At 36.5% G+C, this 22,197-nt stretch overlaps 1 protein-coding gene and 1 long non-coding RNA gene across 2 annotated transcripts in view; one reads left to right on the top strand and one right to left on the bottom strand.

Annotated features, from left to right (window-relative positions):
* Window positions 1–7,626, top strand: part of LOC144448284 (apoptotic protease-activating factor 1-like) — a 47,093-nt gene extending 39,467 nt beyond the window's left edge. The window contains exons 22-24 of the mRNA XM_078138472.1: window positions 248–373; window positions 1,035–1,154; window positions 2,448–7,626. Coding sequence (XP_077994598.1) covers window positions 248–373; window positions 1,035–1,154; window positions 2,448–2,621 — 420 coding nt within the window. The 3' untranslated portion in view covers window positions 2,622–7,626. The remainder of the gene's footprint in view (window positions 1–247; window positions 374–1,034; window positions 1,155–2,447) is intronic.
* Window positions 7,627–12,365: 4,739 nt separating this feature from the next.
* LOC144448531 (uncharacterized) lies at window positions 12,366–21,917 on the bottom strand. Its single transcript, XR_013482108.1, has 6 exons — window positions 21,848–21,917; window positions 20,377–20,444; window positions 18,907–19,105; window positions 17,831–18,013; window positions 16,626–16,751; window positions 12,366–13,613 (listed from the first exon to the last, which is right to left on the bottom strand). It is a non-coding gene; the product is annotated as an uncharacterized LOC144448531 (long non-coding RNA).
* Between the last annotated feature and the right edge of the window lie 280 nt (window positions 21,918–22,197).

Below are 22,197 nucleotides of genomic sequence, written 5' to 3'. Positions count from 1 at the left end.
TACAGGGCATTTCACTTCATTTAAGACCTGGTACCATACTGAGTACAAGGCATTTCACTTCATTTAAGGCCTGGTACCATACTGAGTACAAGGCATTTCACTTCATTTAAGACCTGGTACCATACTGAGTACAAGGCATTTCACTTCATTTAAGACCTGGTACCATACTCAATACAAATTCCAAGGGATACTTGCTGAAAGAAAGAAAACAGTGATCAATGTTTTGACTGTGTCTGATTTGTTGTAGATTTGGAATTCAGAGAATGGAGAATTGATCCATAACATCACAGGACACAGAGACTGTGTACGGAGTTGTAAGTTTTCATCTGACAGTAAATTACTTGCTACTGGAGATGATCAAGGCATAGTTAAGGTGCGTATTTTTGTCATTAGAAGATTTTGCAATTTTGCAGTCTTCAACTAGTTCATAAAGAAGAAAGCAGTTTTTCCCCTCCTGAAGACTTCTTCTTCACTAACACACATGTACATGGCATTAGTGCTTCTCTCGTCAGCTAATTATAAAACAGAATCTGTTAGCTTCACATCTCTGCCAGTTTTGTCTTGTACATAATACTAAAGGTAGAAATAAATCGTAGACTTTTACTGAACCAAAATTCTTACTAGACAATCCTAGCTTTCAATGTGAGTCCTCAGGTCTTCTATATGTGACATCATTACGCATATTACACTGTAAATTCAAAATAAAATATTAAGCATGTTGGTGCAGGACAAAGTTTAAATTCATTTCCAGCTATTAATCTGCACAGTTAAGTCCTCATAATAATCATTATTGAAGTTATTGTTGTTAAATTGCAAATATTTAAAAAATAAAATAAAAATAAGGGCATTTCAGGATAACCATTTTGTATATTTTTATTATTAGACCACTTGCATTTGTCAAATAGAATGGACACTAGAGATGACTATAATCCCAAGCATATAAATCATTGTAAACATACATGTAGTAGTTTATACATATCTGTTACTGACAATGTTAGCACTATGTGTGTGTGTGTGTGATTTACTTTCAACAGATTTGGAATACCAAGACAGGCAAGCTAGTCAGTTCATGTGGTAGACATCATTGTTGGGTGACTGACATCAAATGGTCTCTGGATAGCAAGAGATTAGTATCAGTCAGTGAGAATATCAAGGTAAGAAGACAATCAATTATTGTGTATATCACTTGCTGACTTTCTGTGTTTCAGCCCTTTATACAACATTTCACATTCTCTTTGACAAGTGATTGTTGGTTAGTGTGTTCATGATTATTATACACTTGCTTCCACTTATTGAAGAATTTTCCAAAATGTCAGTGACTTATTACACTTATTACAAGACTGAATGGACTGTGGGTTCATACTTTACTCACAGTTTTGGAAGTGAGTCCCAAATGTTCCGTCCATACATGACACACTTTCTCATATATGTATGTACAATAGTGTTGACCTAGTGATGCTGTCATACCTCACACTCTCAATTACCTTGATAATATATAATCCCCTGATACAGGTAAAATCACCGTAATAATAATGCACAATATTGTGTCATATAGATATCCACCCATCATGAAATAAAGATATTACAACCCTAGTATCAACATTAACAACTTCAAATTGAAAACTTAATACCCTTCTTAGTTATGCTGGTTGATACTCAATTGCAAACACCCCTATCAATTGCAAACACCCCTATCAATTGCAAACACCGCTATCAATTGCAAACACCCCTATCAATTGCAAACACCCCTATCAATTGCAATCACCCCTATCAATTGGAAACCCCCCTATCAATTGCAAACACCCCTATCAATTGCAAACACCCTTATCAATTGGAAACCCCTCTATCAATTACAAACACCCCTATCAATTCTCGCTACCTGCAATACAATTCTACACATCACTGTGGGGTCAAATGGAATGAAGTCGCGCGACAACGCGTTCTAATGTCGACAACTACACTTCCGGTCAGCTATGCTAATACACAGGAATGTTTCTTTCCCATTTTCAGTTGTAGACATCTCCTGTAATTTTGCTCTGGAAAGATACTGTACATATTTAAATTTCCCACCTCTATGATTATATGAGCTTAAAACTTGCGTTTATCTTATTTGTTACAAATTAAACTGTTGGGAAGAAACATTCACGTGTATTGACATAGGCGACCGGAAGTGTAGGTGTCGACAAATGCAAGCGCGTTCCATTTGACTCCTTAGCGATGCATAGAATTGTATTGCAGATAGCGAGAATTGCAAACATCCCTATCAATTGGAAACACCCCTATCAATTGCAAGCACCCCTATCAATTGCAAACACCCCTATCAATTACAAACACCCCTATATGACAGTAATATATTGTATATATAGCAAACCTGGTAAGTACACATATATAAGTAGTGTCATGTAATATAGTTTTAAATCAAAACATTACTTTCTTACTATTTTTAGTGGTGGACTGTAAATGGTACCTGTCTACAAACGTTACCCATCAAAGGAAGTTTCTCCAAGTACATTGAGGTGTTGGATGATTACAAGACATTTGTCACCATAGACAGTGCCGGGATACTGTACATCTTAACAGCTATTGACAACACATCAGCAAAGATCAACGGAGCAAAATAAACAAGTCGTCTTATCTTGTGTTGGCATACTGTACATCTTAAAAAGAAACAAGTCACCTCATTTCACAAAAAATAAGTACAACCCCTTTTGAAATACTTACCCCTCACTCAATATAGTGTATAACACTACCTATACAAATAGTGGTTTAACCTATAATGTAAATACTGGGTTGCTATGACAACCGTTGCAGCCATATTTATTTGTAGGGATGTGAGGCACCCTTTATTGTAATTAAAGTAAGGTTAGTATTAGTTACTATTTAGACTCTCTGAAGCAGAGAGAGAGTGACACTCTGGAGCATTACAATAAGATGGCTATACAGAAAGGCTGACATACAACATGACATTTGTAGTAAAATCACTCGATAACAACTCTTGCTAAGAGTATTTGAACCATCAGCCGTAAGGCAGAGTAACCAAGATTAAATGTAAGATTGAACAGAGTTCACATAGTTAATGTCATTGATACTTAATACACAGTTGTGTAAACTTGTAGGAATTGATAGAAAGTACACGTAGTACTGGAAAGTTCTATGAAAGGCCTATGTAAGTAGTTACAGTTGTCAAGTGCTTTTAACACATTGTAGAATAGTGCTAATATATCAAAGAGTGCAGTTTTTAACAGGGGTTTAAAAGACCCCCTAACTTTATAGAGGGTATTGTCAAACTTGAATGTGTACATTGAATAACACAGCGATCCTTGTGTGAAAATCCATGACAACAATGAGTAGCTGGTGATGTTGGTAATGAATTTGGTATAGGTAGACATGTGAATGTCTTGAGAATGAATGCGTGTATTGTTACAGAAAGTTGATATTTATACATGGTATAAACAATTAACATGATTGGACTGAGGCTTGTTACTATTCATTACACTTTATTCAAGGTTAGGATAGTGAGGTGTTATTGATAACCACACGGGTTGCCACCTCCTTTTGATTGTAGTTACATTATTTTATAATACCAAGTTTGTAGATTGACTGTCAAAGCATAGACCCTACCATAGACCCTACATAAAAGTCCCTTTCTTGTAGGGTTTGTGGTCAAAAAACCTGAAACGTCCATGAAAATTTATCCAGCTATTTTCTTGCCATGAAATTGTAAAACAATTCAATTTTGTACTGTAGGGTATCTACTTTAAAAAATAATTAGACAAACTTAAAAATGAAATAAATGATTAAGAAGGATGTAGTGGCTACAATTATTAATTTATGGTACCATATGACTTTTATTCAAGGAGCATATTCATTTTTGTATTGTTGATGATAAATAAAAATATTTTAAATATAGAAATTGTAGATATTAATAAGATGGAGACCTTTGACCCCTTGAGTGTCCCCTCTAGATGATGTAGATTGAAACCACAGAGAGAGAGAGAGAATAGAACAAACATAAAGGTGAAGTTGTTTACATTGAAAGACAAAAATGATATTTTGTTTACTGTGGACATTACAACCTGTGAAAAAACACCAGTACAAATGAGCCAAAGAAACACGTTGCACAAAGACAACATTAGGTAAAAACAACCATACAACAGTGGGTGTCTCTGATGCCACACTTTAGATTAGTTTGTTTATATCTATGGAAGATATAATATAAGAGTAACATGTCAGACTCTATGGTTTTCATGCTAGGTGTTCTATCAGTAAACAGAGTTATGTGATCCAGGCACCTATGGTGTTAGTACTTTGATAAGTTACTGGTACTAATTACATTGTATGTTCTTGCTTGAAACTTGTCTCATGCCTGCTTACCACAAACAAGCAAATGCATCAGTGATTTTTCACAGGTTGTAACCAAAGTTTTTTGAGACATGATTTACATTCATCAAATGGGCACTCACAAATTACAAAACACCACTAATGTCTTAGTGAGGGGGTAATAATAATCTTTAAAAATACAACACTTGATGCAACACTATCAGCCTAACATTCACTAACGTTAGTTGATAACAGGGCAGCAGGACATGTCATAGACTAGGCAAAACCTGGAGTAAAATGTTGTCTGATAGGACAGAATGACAATTTATCTTGCAAATTAGGACACAGCTGGAGTGAACTCTGGATTTCAATTGTTTGCTTGTTTAATCATGTGATACACCTTGGCCATAGAATATGGATGAATGGTTAGAAGAACTTTAGTTCTATTTCCTAATCTATTTTATCCACCCATAAATTCTGCCTTGATTTTTGTTACATTAACTATTGTCCCATTTACATTGTTAAATGGAAACTGTTCTGTAATAATGTCAGAAAATATATTCATGGTGTTCACATAATTTTGATTCCAAGACTTGTCAAGTGAGACAGTCGTATTCAGTTGTAATATGGCAATGTTGCAGATTTCAAATCATGTCGGAAAGTAGATTTAAGATTTTCACATAATTTTGGTGTTTTGTAGTAAAGTGAGAGACTTTTGTGATGTGAGTAAATGGTATTATCCGAAAATACATTTCAAGTGGTGCAAGCTGGGTTTATAAGTTTTTTACTCATTGACAAGTGATATAAATAAAACAACATTCCAGTAGTGTCGATGCATGTCATCTATAACATTATAATAATGTCTTCTGACATTATTAAAACAACTGATTGCATACATGGAGTAGGGATTTCTTGAACATTTTTTGATGCATAGGATAAATTACATCATCAGATCCTTTGTAGGTTAATATCTAAATACCCAGTTGAGTTCAGTCAATTGCAAGTGGTGGTTAACTCGGCTTCAGTATGTACAATACTGTGAGTACCTTTTAAATATTCAGTAAAAACTACACCTAAATACGTATAAACTCAGGTTGTGGCCCTTTAAAGTGTTATCTTGTAGTTAATGAGTGATTTTCAGCAATACATTTTAAAATTTTCACATAATTTTGATTCCAAGGCTTGTTAAGTGAGACTCTTTTGTAATGTGACTATGTTGTAATTTCTGGATATCAAAAAAATACATTTAAAGTTTCACAACATTTTGATTCCAACATTTCTGAATTATAACGAGATTTTGAACAGTTTTTATAATTTGATTACAATGAATAATGTCTAAAAATGTACAAATGTAAGATGGATTTTGACAACCCACAATTGATAAATATTATGTTAGCTATCAGGATAATAAAAAAAATAAGTTCTGTAATTTGATTTTTGTTTCTTGTGGAAAAAATCTGACACCAGAGTGAAGAAGATAGTAAGAAAGATTTCATTACTTTTGAATTCCACTTTTGATAATATTTTTTTAATTCATATAATTGAAAATAAGATTTATTCTTGGATTAGATTAACAATCTTATATTGGACATTGTATAAGACTATGAGATGTATTTGATTTTGAATTTCAGCATGTCCATTCTTCCAAAGTAAAAACTAGGGTTTATAATTTGATACAGTTCAGAATTACACCAGGTGAATTAAGTAGTAAACAGGATTCTGCAGTCTAATTTCGCTACTTAATAATATGACAGAACGCCATGTTACACGAGTGCAGGTGTGGCATACTTAGGGTGGCGTACATGTACTTGTACTTGGGGTATTTACATGTTGAGTGCTTACAGTGTTCTCTGAGGCCATACATGATATGCTTGTAAAACTACAACTGAAAACACCACAAGCACGACTGTAAATACTCCTAAGCACCCACACTGTACTCATGTTGAATGGGTTTCCATTATAATGATGTATGTTTATCCAAAATGGCAAATTTTGATAAAAATGACAATGCAATCAATCACACACATTCATGTTCAACAAATGAATGCCATCATTTGCATATCATTTGCATGCACATGTGCAATAATGTTTTGGTATTGCACAGAAGTGAAAATATTAAATATTACTAGTTTGCACACACACCCATACAAGTAATCTTGGATACATATGTAATAAATATGTTGAAGTCAAATGCTTTTAATTTGAATGTTTTTTTAAATTTATAATTAAACGGAAGAAAAGTAAATTTGAAATTTACGCACAATTCTGGTTTGGGTTGGTAAAATCCTTGAAATATTTTATAAATGGTTTTTTATGAATGTAATTCTGGTTATGCAACCTTTTGGTAAACACTGTTTATTTGTATATTGTATATTTTGTGAGGCTTTTTATATATAACTGCCATGAAGTCTGAGACACTAATGAAATATTATGACAAATGTATTAGAAAGATTTAATATGCCACAACCAAACCTTGTTGGACAAATGTTCTGTTCCTCCTGCATTTGTTATGAAAGACTTATTTTTGAACTTCCTTACTTTAAGCTTTCTTTTAGTCCAAACTGCTCTTGTTCTCTGTTAGTTTCCCAAACTTAGCTACCCCAATACCAAGTATGTTACATATCAACAGAACTTGTTGCCTTTTATGTCATGTATACTGTAATGTAGATTTGGTTACCATAAATGACTTGTCATATATTAGACTCACATCTATATTTGGTCATTAGGATAATATATTGGTGCCTTATATGGTCACTTTACTGACTTTAGGCGATGTGCCCATATTTGGCCATTGTGCCATATATGGTCATCGTGCCATACATTAGGTAAATACCCATATATGGTTGTTTGGCCTTGTGCATTGTGACATTTTGACCCACTCGTTATGTAGTCATTTGATTTGGGTATGGCTGCCTTATATGGTCAACACCCCATATTTGGACATAGAATTTATCCACATTTTGTCATTTTGACAAAGTTATCATATTCGTTGTAGTTTGATAAGCTCCTTATATGGTTATGTTGCCATAAATAGTACATATTGTATATCATACAATCCAATAACTAACCATCAGGTTTTCCATCAACCATTGACATATATTGATCATATTTTTTGTCCAGTATCCAGTATAGAAATAGTTTAAGAAATGTTTGTGTAGAATTTCAGGTAGAAACTCAGAAATCTCATCTGAACATTATGAAAACCCGGATAAGACGAGGTATTGTAAGCAGAGAACTGTTAACATTATATTGTTAGTACATCATTACACACTTCTTCTGATTGGAATAAATTAATGTACAATTACATTTATTTGGACAGTGGTTTATTTCATATCATTTTGATAAACATACATTTGAAGTTACACTTGAAGGAGGTATTATTACTAGAAGTTCTTAGTTGAATCACCGTGTGTTAGTTATCTGTGGTTCAATTGAAGTTGAATCATTTGGTATGCAGTTGATGTCATTAATATGTAAGCTATATTATAAATATGCAAATTAAGTTATATGTTTAGACATTATATAACCTCCCAATATGGCCTATGTACAATGGTATGAAACACAAAAGGTGTGTTACAGATGGTGTACTCAGTGAATACATGCATGTATCAGCTTATTCTTACAGAATACTCAAATTAATAAACATTTTCTCATTTAGATTGTAGATCCCTGTAGTTTTGAATTATGGCTGAGATGGCAATTAACACCATTAACTTCAGTTATTGGTAACAAAAACAGCTTGAATCTTTTACTAGTTTCACAAATCGATTGTTTGTTTATGGAGTCCACAATATCTCTCTCTCTCTCTCTCTCTCTCTCTCTCTTGTGCTGATTGAAACATTGTCAGTGTTAGCCAATTTAGAAGGTGGTGGGGGTCTGAGGCCTAATAAAATGTTTCACCTGTATTCAACTATTGATCTCAACCCACCACACTCATCCTCCCTTTCACCAACCCACCACACTCGTCCTCCCTTTCATCGACCCACCACACTCGTCCTCACTTTCATCGACTGACTACACTCGTCCTCACTTTCATCGACCCACCACACTCGTCCTCACTTTCATCGACCCACCACACTCGTCCTCCCTTTCACTGACCCACCACACTCGTCCTCCCTTTCATCGACCCACCACACTCATCCTCCCTTTCATCGACCCACCACACTCGTCCTCCCTTTCACCGACCCACCACACTCATCCTCACTTTCATCAACCCACCACACTCGTCCTCCCTTTCACCGACCCACCACACTCGTCCTCCCTTTCATCGACCCACCACACTCGTCCTCCCTTTCACTGACCCACCACACTCGTCCTCCCTTTCATCGACCCACCACACTCGTCCTCCCTTTCATCGACCCACCACACTCGTCCTCCCTTTCACCGACCCACCACACTCATCCTCACTTTCATCAACCCACCACACTCGTCCTCCCTTTCACCGACCCACCACACTCGTCCTCCCTTTCATCGACCCACCACACTCGTCCTCCCTTTCATCGACCCACCACACTCGTCCTCCCTTTCACCAACCCACCACACTCGTCCTCCCTTTCATCGACCCACCACACTTGTCCTCACTTTCATCGACCGACTACACTCGTCCTCCCTTTCACCGACCCACCACACTCGTCCTCCCTTTCATCGACCCACCACACTCGTCCTCCCTTTCACCAACCCACCACACTCGTCCTCCCTTTCATTGACCCACCACACTTGTCCTCACTTTCATCGACCGACTACACTCGTCCTCACTTTCACCGACCCACCACACTCGTCCTCCCTTTCATCGACCCACCACACTCGTCCTCCCTTTCACCGACCCACCACACTCGTCCTCACTTTCATCGACCCACCACACTCGTCCTCACATTCATCGACCCACCACACTCATCCTCACTTTCATCGACCCACCACACTCATCCTCACTTTCATCGACCCACCACACTCGTCCTCACTTTCATCGACCCACCACACTCATCCTCACTTTCACCGACCCACCACACTCGTCCTCACTTTCATCGACCCACCACACTCGTCCTCACTTTCATCGACCCACCACACTCATCCTCACTTTCATCGACCCACCACACTCGTCCTCACTTTCATCGACCCACCACACTCGTCCTCACATTCATCGACCCACCACACTCGTCCTCACATTTATCGACCCACCACACTCATCCTCACTTTCACCGACCCACCACACTCGTCCTCACTTTCATCGACCCACCACACTCGTCCTCACTTTCATCGACCCACCGCACTCATCCTCCCTTTCATCGACCCACCACACTCGTCCTCCCTTTCATCGACCCACCACACTCGTCCTCACTTTCACCGACCCACCACACTCGTCCTCCCTTTCACCGACCCACCACACTCGTCCTCCCTTTCACTGACCCACCACACTCGTCCTCCCTTTCATCGACCCACCACACTCGTCCTCCCTTTCATTGACCCACCACACTCGTCCTCCCTTTCACCGACCCACCACACTCGTCCTCCCTTTCACCGACCCACCACACTCGTCCTCCCTTTCACTGACCCACCACACTCGTCCTCCCTTTCATTGACCCACCACACTCGTCCTCCCTTTCATCGACCCACCACACTCGTCCTTACTTTCACTGACCCACCACAATCGTCCTCCCTTTCACCGACCCACCACACTCGTCCTCCCTTTCACCGACCCACCACACTTGTCCTCCCTTTCACCGATCCACCACACTCGTCCTCACTTTCACCGACCCACCACACTTGTCCTTACTTTCACCGACCCACCACACTCGTCCTCCCTTTCACCGACCCACCACACTCGTCCTCCCTTTCATCAACCCACCACACTCACCCTCACTTTCACCAACCCACCACACTCGTCCTCACTTTCACCGACCCACCCACACTCACCCTCACTTTCACCAACCCACCACACTCGTCCTCACTTTCACCGACCCACCCACACTCGTCCTCACTTTCACCAACCCACCACACTCGTCCCCCCTTTCACCGACCCACCCACACTCGTCCTCACTTTCACCAACCCACCACACTCGTCCTCCCTTTCATCGACCCACCACACTCGTCCTCACTTTCATCATCTCCTATCTTCAACATATTCCACTCAATCCAAAAATAATGCCGACTAGTGTCCAGTAATCGTTAGTTTTCATTTCAGATTTAATTGTTGATAACATTCAAGTGTCTTCCAATAAAACAATGGAGATTTCAAATTTATTTCTACACTTAATCGATAGTAACTTGGATATTATTTACAATAATTCCCTTTCAGTGACTACAACATTTCTAATTGAAGACATAATAATCATAATGATTCCAGTGTAATATGTTTATCAATTACATCATAGATCCTACGTGTAGGGTCTATGATTACATTGTCTAAATCCAACACTCTCTTTACTTCACTTAGTCGGTAATAAATTGTAAATTCAACTGTTCTCTTTCAGAGTAGATTAATTCTGTCAAGATTTTCATGACATATATTTGGCGAACCGTCCAAAGTCTAAGTCGACAGAGAATGTACATTTGAAAGGGTGACTTAATGATTTATCGGAAAGTATCAATATTGATGGCCCTTTTCTGTGATTCCCAGGCATCATCTTGGACATGAAAAGTTAGAATTTTATGTCATAAGATATAATTGCGTCTAAATTTAGTAAGAACTACTGTTAATTTTTATCTTATTTTTATATTATTATACCACACACGAGTAAAGTTTAGCAAATAATTATGGAATTTATACGCTGATCGTGCAACGTCACGACAACGAGTGTCTACGTCACTGGTTCTGCTGTGTTCGAATTATAGTCAAAACGTCCAAATTTGCCATGACGTTCCCCGATTTTTCTTAGGTACTGGTGGCTGTGGTATAATTATATTATTCTCCAATATTTTTCTTCATTCAGCCTGAAAATATATGTGACCAAAAGGTTTTGTCACTCGAGTCGCCAGACTGGTAGTGACAAAGACCCCTTAGGTCACTCGTATTTTCCTTGGCTGAACCTCAGACCACTAAAAAGAGTGGTCTGAAGCTAAACGAAGAAAACTATTGGGAGATAACATTGCAATATTTTGCACAAAATTTAGACGACATGACAATTTTTGAATCAGTCAATTGGTGTTACTTTGCATATCTATTCAGTATATCAAATCAGTGTCTATCTCGAGTATATAGTCATTAGGAATTCGATAAAATCGGTATTCTGTATAACAAATTTATCGAAATCTGTTATCGTATGATACTGTCATAAACAAACACCGATTATCACTATGTCATGACTCAGATATGTCCCAGGAATATTAAATACTAGTATTAGTTTTATATAAGGAAATACAACACACACATACACACGATAGATTTGAAAAATATTATGAATAAATATTTGTATAAAAGCATTATAAATATGGACAGAAAAAGGGGAGCCACATAAGAACTTTTCAAATTAAATTGACTACTTATGACTTCAAAGAGGTATAGTTCTTCTTTTGCATCGAAATATAAAAGTTGTAATCCATAAATATTACAAATTGACTGAAGCCATCTTAATCCTCAATTTTGCATTTGTTGTCGAATTAGTATAATTTTAGGATATTCTTTCAATAATTTGCATACACATGTTGATTTTAACCAGGATATATGGACTGTATCAACATACATCATGTTGATATGATTTTAACCAGGATATATGGACTGTATCAACATACATCATGTTGATATGATTTTAACCAGGATATATGGACTGTATCAACATACATCATGTTGATATGATTTTAACCAGGATATATGGACTGTATCAACATACATCATGTTGATATGATTTTAACCAGGATATATGGACTGTATCAACATACATCATGTTGATATGATTTTAACCAGGATATATGGACTGTATCAACATACATCATGTTGTTATGATTTTAACCAGGATATATGGACTGTATCAACATACATCATGTTGATATGATTTTAACCAGGATATATGGACTGTATCAACATACATCATGTTGTTATGATTTTAACCAGGATATATGGACTGTATCAACATACATCATGTTGATATGATTTTAACCAGGATATATGGACTGTATCAACATACATCATGTTGATATGATTTTAACCAGGATATATGGACTGTATCAACATACATCATGTTATTCAGCCCTGTCAGGTTGTTAACCACGACTGTCGTCCTACACTGCCCAATATCCTGCACATAAACTTTCGACAGTCGTTCGCGCCTTTTTTGCTACGTTTCATCTGAAAGAAAGTCGTCGCCTCGCTCCGTAGCACTGATTCAGAATACTAATGCATACTGATAGGGAACTGCCCGAAGGCACGAACGTGCCTCCGACACCCACTGATCAGTACATCGGTTATAGTATTGTCCGGATCGGAGCGAGGCGACGACTTTAGGTTTAGATAAAACGTAGCAAAAAAGGCACGAACGACTATCGACAGTCTATCCTGCACAGTACAACCAAATATGGTTGCAGCCAATCAAATATCGTTAGGCTATAAAAGTTGTCAAAATGACCATGTCCGCCTTTCACTGTTGATTTAAGAGACAACCCCTTAATATTACGGCAACGTAACAGTAAACAGAAGTATTTTATCAAGTGCAAATAGGTAACAAGTATCACTGTATAACAACAACCATTCTTACACCAGAAGCAGAAACTATACTGTCTGTTTGATTTTTTAATCTACAAGTTGTACATAATGACCTCTGTTTGAACTTCTAATCGCAAGTTCAAGGCGGGTCCTAAATCTTCTGATCTAGCAGGCACAGTCCGACAGAGCAGTACAGACGTGGGTGTTATCTGATAGTGTGGCATGGCTGTCGTATATTATTTACAAACTATAGGCTATTTATTTTATTTTATTTTGCCTCTTACGTCATATTTGTAAAATTATACCGAAAATATTTATTTTGAAAAGTCATGATATATTTGGTTCCACTTCCCCCATAGGCAATACTGATTACTCCCCTATAGGCAATACTGATTACTCCCCCATAGGCAATACTGATTACCCCCCTATAGGCAATACTGATTACTCCCCTAGAGGCAATACTGATTACCCCCCTATAGGCAATACTGATTACCTACATATTTACATTGCGATTGGTTCAAATCATACCTTAATTTAAATACGAAGTAAGAATTTTAAAAGGTTGAAAACCAGGAAATAATATTAGTGAGGAAGTTGTTATAGTCGATATTGATAACGTTCCCATACAAGTGTTTGCTTCCAGATTTCCTTCTTTAATTCACTGAAATAAATAAAACACAGATAACATTAATTAAAGTGACCATATGGATGACAAATAAGGTATTTATTTAGGAAAATTGTACTCATAAAACAACTCTAACACTTTTTCCTACGTACATGAAAAAAGAACGTGAAATAACATACAATAAGTCCTCGTTTGTAACCAAAAATTAAGAAATAAATATGTAAAATGTTTATATTGTACTTGTACGTATAATAACAAACTTTTCAGACACTAGTGTCTTGTAATTTAATGAGTTTCAAACATAGACTTGGTATATGTTGTTTCCCATTCTTTTGTCAAGTAGGAAAACATATAAAGTTGTTTTATGAATAAAAATATGCAAAATGAAATTAATATTAATTTGTCACGTTATTACACTATAAGGATTACGTCATCCACATGGTCACTTTATTACACTATAAGGATGACGTCATCCACATGGTCACTTTATTACACTATAAGGATTACGTCATCCACATGGTCACTTTATTACACTGTAAGGATGACGTCATCCACATGGTCACTTTATTACACTGTAAGGATGACGTCATCCACATGGTCAGTTTATTACACTGTTTGGATGACGTCATCCACATGGTCACTTTATTACACTATAAGGATAACGTCATCCACATGGTCACTTTATTACACTATAAGGAAGATGTCATTCACATGGTCACTTTATTACACTATAAGGATGACGTCATCCACATGGTCACTTTATTACACTAAGGATGACGTCATCCACATGGTCACTTTATTACACTATAAGGATGACGTCATCCACATGGTCACTTTATTACACTGTAAGGATGACGTCATCCACATGGTCACTTTATTACACTGTAAGGATGACATCATCCACATGGTCACTTTATTACACTATAAGGATGACATCATCCACATGGTCACTTTATTACACTGTAAGGATGACGTCATCCACATGGTCAGTTTATTACACTATAAGGAAGATGTCATTCACATGGTCACTTTATTACACTATAAGGATGACGTCATCCACATGGTCACTTTATTACACTATAAGGATGACGTCATCCACATGGTCAGTTTATTACACTATAAGGAAGATGTCATTCACATGGTCACTTTATTACACTATAAGGATGACGTCATCCACATGGTCACTTTATTACACTATAAGGATGACGTCATCCACATGGTCACTTTATTACACTATAAGGATGACGTCATCCACATGGTCACTTTATTACACTATAAGGATGACGTCATCCACATGGTCACTTTATTACACTATAAGGATGACGTCATCCACATGGTCACTTTATTACACTATAAGGATGACGTCATTCACATGGTCACTTTATTACACTATAAGGATAACGTCATCCACATGGTCACTTTATTACACTAAGGATGACGTCATCCACATGGTCACTTTATTACACTATAAGGATGACGTCATCCACATGGTCACTTTATTACACTAAGGATGACGTCATCCACATGGTCACTTTATTACACTATAAGGATGACGTCATCCACATGGTCACTTTATTACACTGTAAGGATGACGTCATCCACATGGTCACTTTATTACACTGTAAGGATGACATCATCCACATGGTCACTTTATTACACTATAAGGATGACATCATCCACATGGTCACTTTATTACACTGTAAGGATGACGTCATCCACATGGTCAGTTTATTACACTATAAGGAAGATGTCATTCACATGGTCACTTTATTACACTATAAGGATGACGTCATCCACATGGTCACTTTATTACACTATAAGGATGACGTCATCCACATGGTCAGTTTATTACACTATAAGGAAGATGTCATTCACATGGTCACTTTATTACACTATAAGGATGACGTCATCCACATGGTCACTTTATTACACTATAAGGATGACGTCATCCACATGGTCACTTTATTACACTATAAGGATGACGTCATCCACATGGTCACTTTATTACACTATAAGGATGACGTCATCCACATGGTCACTTTATTACACTATAAGGATGACGTCATTCACATGGTCACTTTATTACACTATAAGGATGACGTCATCCACATGGTCAGTTTATTACACTATAAGGAAGATGTCATTCACATGGTCACTTTATTACACTATAAGGATGACGTCATCCACATGGTCACTTTATTACACTATAAGGATGACGTCATCCACATGGTCACTTTATTACACTATAAGGATGACGTCATCCACATGGTCACTTTATTACACTATAAGGATGACGTCATCCACATGGTCACTTTACTACACTATAAGGATGACATCATCCACATATCACGTTATTACACTATAAGGATGACGTCATCCACATGGTCACTTTACTACACTATAAGGATTACGTCATCCACATGGTCACTTTTTCACTATAAGGATGACGTCATCCACATGGTCACTTTATTACACTGTAAGGATGACGTCATCCACATGGTCACTTTATTACACTATAAGGATGACATTAAAATGATTATTTAAAGGAGAAGACCACTCCTAGAAAATAAAGATATTAAAAAAAAATGGATTTGGAGTTTCACATCACGTAAATTTCTTTCGATTACCAAGAAACACCAAACTAAAATCATTTGTTCTAGCAGTGATCTACTGTTGCATCATGGGACTTAGCAGCCATATATGTGCATTAGATGAACAATCAATATTCATGACTACCAAGTGCGTATTAAGATGAATAGTCATGATATTCTGAGATATTGTCGTATGTGCACTAATTTGTCGATTTCAACTTCTAAACACATTTGTAGCGTACATGCATACATACATACATACATACATACATACATACATACATACATACATACATACATACATACATACATACATACATACATACACACACACATACATACATACACACACACACACACACACACATACATACATACATACATACATACATACATACATACATACATACATACATACATACATACATACATAAAATAATAAAAAAAATTATCTCACCTTGTTGTGACTACATATTGACGAAAATAGTGATAGATAGTACCATAGCTGTCAAGACCATTAGATTGATGCAGGCTATTTCTGCACTGCTTTTCTCTGTTTCAGATTCTGGGGTAGCGTTGCTTTCTGCAATTGATGTACATGTTGTTACTTTTTCAATTACTCCATTTACATACGAATTTATTAAGTACATGAACTAGAAATGTGTACATTATTCTAAAAAATTGTTTCAAGCAAGTTTATTGGTTGTATAGTTAGAATGTTTCCTGTACTTTTATTCTTGTATTCTATTTTAGGCCTAAACAATTATGTGGTTCCGATGTGGTTTTGTCTGTCTATCTATCTGTCTGTCTGTCTGTCTGTCTGTGGTGTGTGTGTGTATGTGTGTGTGTGTTTGTGTGTGTGTGTGGTATGGTGTGTGTGTGGCATGGTATTGTGTGTGTTGTGTGTGTATGTATGTATGTATGTATGTATGTATGTATGTATGTATGTATGTATGTATGTATGTATGTGTGTGTGTTTGTTTGTGTATGTATGTGTGTGTGTGTGTGTGTGTGTGTGTGTGTGTGTGTGTGTGTGTGTGTGTGTGTGTGTGTGTGTGTGTGTGTGACTGAAATTCAAAAACAAACAGACCGATTGCCTTGGTATTTGGTGGGGAGATTTCTTTTGGTGTCAAGCTAGGAAATTGTTCAAAGCAAAATAATCGCATCACAGGTATGTGATTTGGGTAAAAAAATGTCTTTTTGGGGCAAAAAACTTTAGCAACAACCAAATGGCAGTATATTTTGGTCAAATAACAACATCATCTGGTAGGCAAGTGAGTAAACATTATTTAAAAAAACGTATGCAAATATCCCTAGCAACCATGACTACGCCCATATCAACAGCCAAATGATCACGTATATTGTAAAGATAACAACAGGGATGTTGGATAGACAACTGGAAAATCATTAGGCAAATGAACGCCTATACCTTGTATGGATCAGCATGTGGGTAAATATTTTTAAAACCTGTACAGTTGTGCTACAACGCCATTGGCTCTATTTGTTCCAAGTTTATGATCGACAATGAAAAACTGGAGGTCGGGTAATAAGAACCAAACACCTTTTTAGGCCTTACAGTGATATTTATATATAGTTGATAGGGAAATTGATAAATGACACTCTTCTTATGTGTATTGTTAATAAAATGAAACTGTTACTGACCAGCTGTACAAGTAGGAATAGTGGCTGGATCCCACATACCACCGCTACAGGTAATGGTACCACCACCAGTGTAACCTTCGTTGCACTCATACTCTATTGTGCTGTCTTTGGCTGCAGGGAAAGTTGGGGCTGTGCCTTTGTACTTTCCATTCTTTGGTACAGCGCCAGGGGTCAAACAGGTATCTGAAAATGAAAATGCAAATTAAATATCGAAGACTTGTAAAATAAAGCAAAGAGAGAGTGTGTGTCAAATTCCTGTACGACTGACGATACAATTACAATTACAAACTTGACAAATAAATTATCAAAAAATCTACGTCAGTCAATTACACACCTCTGGGTTAAATACCTATAAATTCAAATACCAGTACTGTTTTTTTTTTAACGCTATTCTATATGGGTTTGAATGTTGTCAAAATCTATGAAACATTGACCAATCCTCGCTATTATAATTTACGCCTCGTCACATTTGAATTTGATATGTCATAATTATTGCTTATTCAGAGGTAGTGTTGTTAATTTCAATAACGGAGGGTATACGTAAAATAATAACTGATCACTTTAACTTTAACATGCTTGCAATCCCATTTATTTCCAACAGGTAAATATGGATTTACATATTAACTACAAAACAAAAACTGTTTGCCTAAAGATAAATCAATAAACGAATTATTAAGATTAGCTATATAAATAGTCGGTGACTTAAAGTGGCACAAGCTTAGTTTATAAGCGTTTAATACATGTCAATACTTAACAAAACCATTCCAATATAATGTGAATGTCAATGTATGTCTGCTATAATATTACAATTGTGTTCTGACATTGTTAGAACAGTTCATTGCATATTAGGACATTTTATATGTATGTGAAATTACATCTTACGTCATCAGATCGTTTATGAGTTATATCTTAATACCGGGTTTGACTAGGAGTTCGGTCAATTGTTAGTGGTTGTTAAGTATGCTTCAATAGGTACACTAACACGAGTACATTTTTAAAATTACGGTAAAAACTACGCCTAAATGAGTATAAACTCAGCTGGTGCCCCATCAACAAATGTTCAGGAGAACAATTACCTAAACAAGTTGGTAGCGCTGAGAATGCCGGAGTAAATGCTGTAGCTTCAGCTGCACATGTGAATGAAGCTGTGCCCTCGATCCTATGCATCGCATTCGAACTCCATCATATATTCAGTAGTAAGGTCAAAGTTAGGTGCACTACCACCTTTGTATTTGAGAGGCGTCTCTGGAGCTGGGTCTGGTGCAGTACATTCACCTATAGAAGTACAAGAAATGAATATTCATTGTTGGTAATAGATCATTTACATAGCCAATCAAGTATTTGTTATTGTAACACTTACGTATTTTACAAAATAATGGATTTTAGAACGGCCTAGTACTACACAGATTAATGTGTAGGTAACGATAGTAGGTCGGCATTTACATTTATATTAGGCTTAACAAAAAAAATTGCATGGTTCCGATTACGCTCAATTTTAGAATAGATGGGGTAGATAGATTTTATTTTTTCATATTTTTTTTCATATGTGTCACTGAGTGTAGATCTAGTTCAGGTAGTTATGTTTTCCATTGTTTTCCATATGGTTTCTGTGTTATTGGTTTCTTCTCATATGTACAGCCATAATAGATTGGAAGAACAGTTCTATAGTGTCTTTTTAAGTTGATGTCAGTGTCCGCATTCACTATTTCTTGCGAGTCTTCACACGATTTTATTTTTATTTTCTCGAATACGTAAAAAACGTTTAGGGTCGGCGTGAAAACCTAGGTGGGGCTCGGTTAACCGGAACCACTCAATTTTGAAGACTTAGAACATTTAAAATACACAATCTATCAATTCACAGTTCACATACGATATTAATTTATTATTTTGATCCAATTACGAGTAACGAGTGCTCACAAAAGAAAGGACAGTAAACAGCACAATCGTGACGTGATACACTACATCGGATTTAGCTTGACTTAGTTCTTAAAAACGATATTTTGTGACGCTGATCAGAAATATTATTTGTAATTACTGTATTCAATATTTATTCTGACACACTGAATAGTATATATTGATATATCTTGTACATTTATAGATAAGATAATAGTATTGTATATTGGTAATAAATATTGTTAATATTATAAATTATACAGAGTAAAAGAAATGTTTTGTTAATTGATTGATTGATTGATTGATTGATTGAATGATTGATTGATTGGTTGGTTGGTTGGTTGGTTGGTTGGTTGGTTGGTTGGTTGGTTGGTTGGTTGGTTGGTTGGTTGGTTGGTTGGTTGGTTGGTTGGTTGGTTGGTTGGTTGGTTGGTTGGTTGGTTGGTTGGTTGGTTGGTTGGTTGGTTGGTTGGTTGGTTGATTGATTGATTGATTGATTGATTGATTGATTGATTGATTGATTGATTGATTGATTGATTGATTGATTGATTGATTGATTGATTGATTGATTGATTGATTGATTGATTGATTGATCGATCGATCGATCGATTGAATAAGGATTAAAGTCGAATTCCCTCAAAATCATTCATTACCTTCTATGTAGTTGACACCACAGGACAAATATACTATCACCATAACAATCAAAACAGATGCTGTAGCCCTATATTCAGAACAAAAAGAGAAATAATTGTCACTAAATCATTTATTTTCTTCTATTTTGACCATAGATTTATAAAAGCTGTCAAGTTCGTTTAGTTTCAATGACAAAACTCTCAATTATACTGACGGTTCTTACGTTCTTTTCGTTTACCCAATTGAAACACCTCGATTACCTTTCTAGTGAAAATATTAATGTTGGTACATATCATCAATCCTTCTGACATTGTTACAGTCGATGGCAAAACATTGGTTATGTTGTCACGTCAGTATGCCAAGATTCACAATTACATTTAATATATGAAATATTTAATATGTGGTTGCCCGAAAATGGGGTTTGAGTTGTATCAGTAGTAAATGGTGCCATGAATTCAGTAAATTTGTATACTCAATGTAACAACTAATAACTTTGATCCCAATCTATCTCAACTACATGTATATACAAACACAGTTCGTACCGTTACATAGTCTTATGTGCATCTAACGAATATATATATTAACACCATCGCTTGAACACTACAGCCTTACGTTGGAACCCAATATATCGTCCCCATTCATACTGCACCAGTACAGTCAGACAGTTCGTAGAAATTTAGAGAAAAAAACCCACAAATGGCCGGATATAAACGGAACAGATGGCCAATATACACTGTCTAGCAAACAACCAGTATGAATTCGAATGGGCAGTATGAAATACAATCATAAAAACAAATTTCCGAAAGCTGGCTAGGTGTGGCCTGCTTCTAAGATAAAGACTTCAAATATAGACAATATACAGTGGTTGTCCCCTTATCCAGATTCACATACTCGATACACGAATGCAGCAATGGCAGTCATGGGTTTCAATTCTTGGCCACCGTTTTAATGTTATCGTATATCAGCAGAGCAAATAACATTACACGGAATTATTTTTTTTTCTGGACTGATGTCGAGTTTTTCTATAACTCTGCTAGACAACAGTTTTTCACATCTTAATTTTAATCCTGATACAAAGAGGGTTTTTAAGTTAAATGATATTATTCTAATGCAATTTAATGCAGCGGTAAACGTTAGTACTTCCCTTAATCAGAAAAGAGAAGTGAGTGTTCTTGTTCCAATGTTCAATTGTATGTTTTTCCTAGAATCTAAATATAACTTTGAAAACAAAAACAAAAGAACAACGTCAATGGCATCAAGCCTGAAATTCGGTTTATTTAAATGATTTTCAATGCAGGGTGTGACCTTGATACGTGTAATGAGGAAAAAAGTTAAACATAACGTTTGTGGCTCATCAGTGCACAACAACAGAACCTTGAAATAAAACTTCCTTATGAATAAACAAACTATCGGGTTTCATTTTGCGAAGTGTGGTAGTTTGTTAATTAATACTGTCACTGATAACCTAAATATTTGAAGTCCAACACTCACCTCATTGCGATACCTGGACAGTCCGTCAAAGTCTTGATGTGGGAGATTTTTTATAGCAGCCTAGCACGCACTCCTCTAAACTGACCAGGTTTGGTGGGAGCTGGGCTTATTATACTCAAACTTGTACAGAACGCCCATGAACAGGATGGCATGGCAATTTCCTATTGGCTAGCGTTTGTAAAACAGTGCCCATCAATTATTTGGTTACGATGACATCATTGAGGTGCAGTGTACAAAACTCAAAACTATGACATCATTTAGGTGCAGTGTGCAAGACTAACATTTCTCTCAATTATCTTGTTTTTTTTATATTAGTCCAAGAAGGGGGAACTATTACAATGGGATCAGTC

This window comes from Glandiceps talaboti, chromosome 17, assembly GCF_964340395.1.
Source record: "Glandiceps talaboti chromosome 17, keGlaTala1.1, whole genome shotgun sequence".
NCBI lineage: Eukaryota > Metazoa > Hemichordata > Enteropneusta > Spengelidae > Glandiceps > Glandiceps talaboti.
This window is presented reverse-complemented; position numbering and strand designations above follow the sequence as displayed.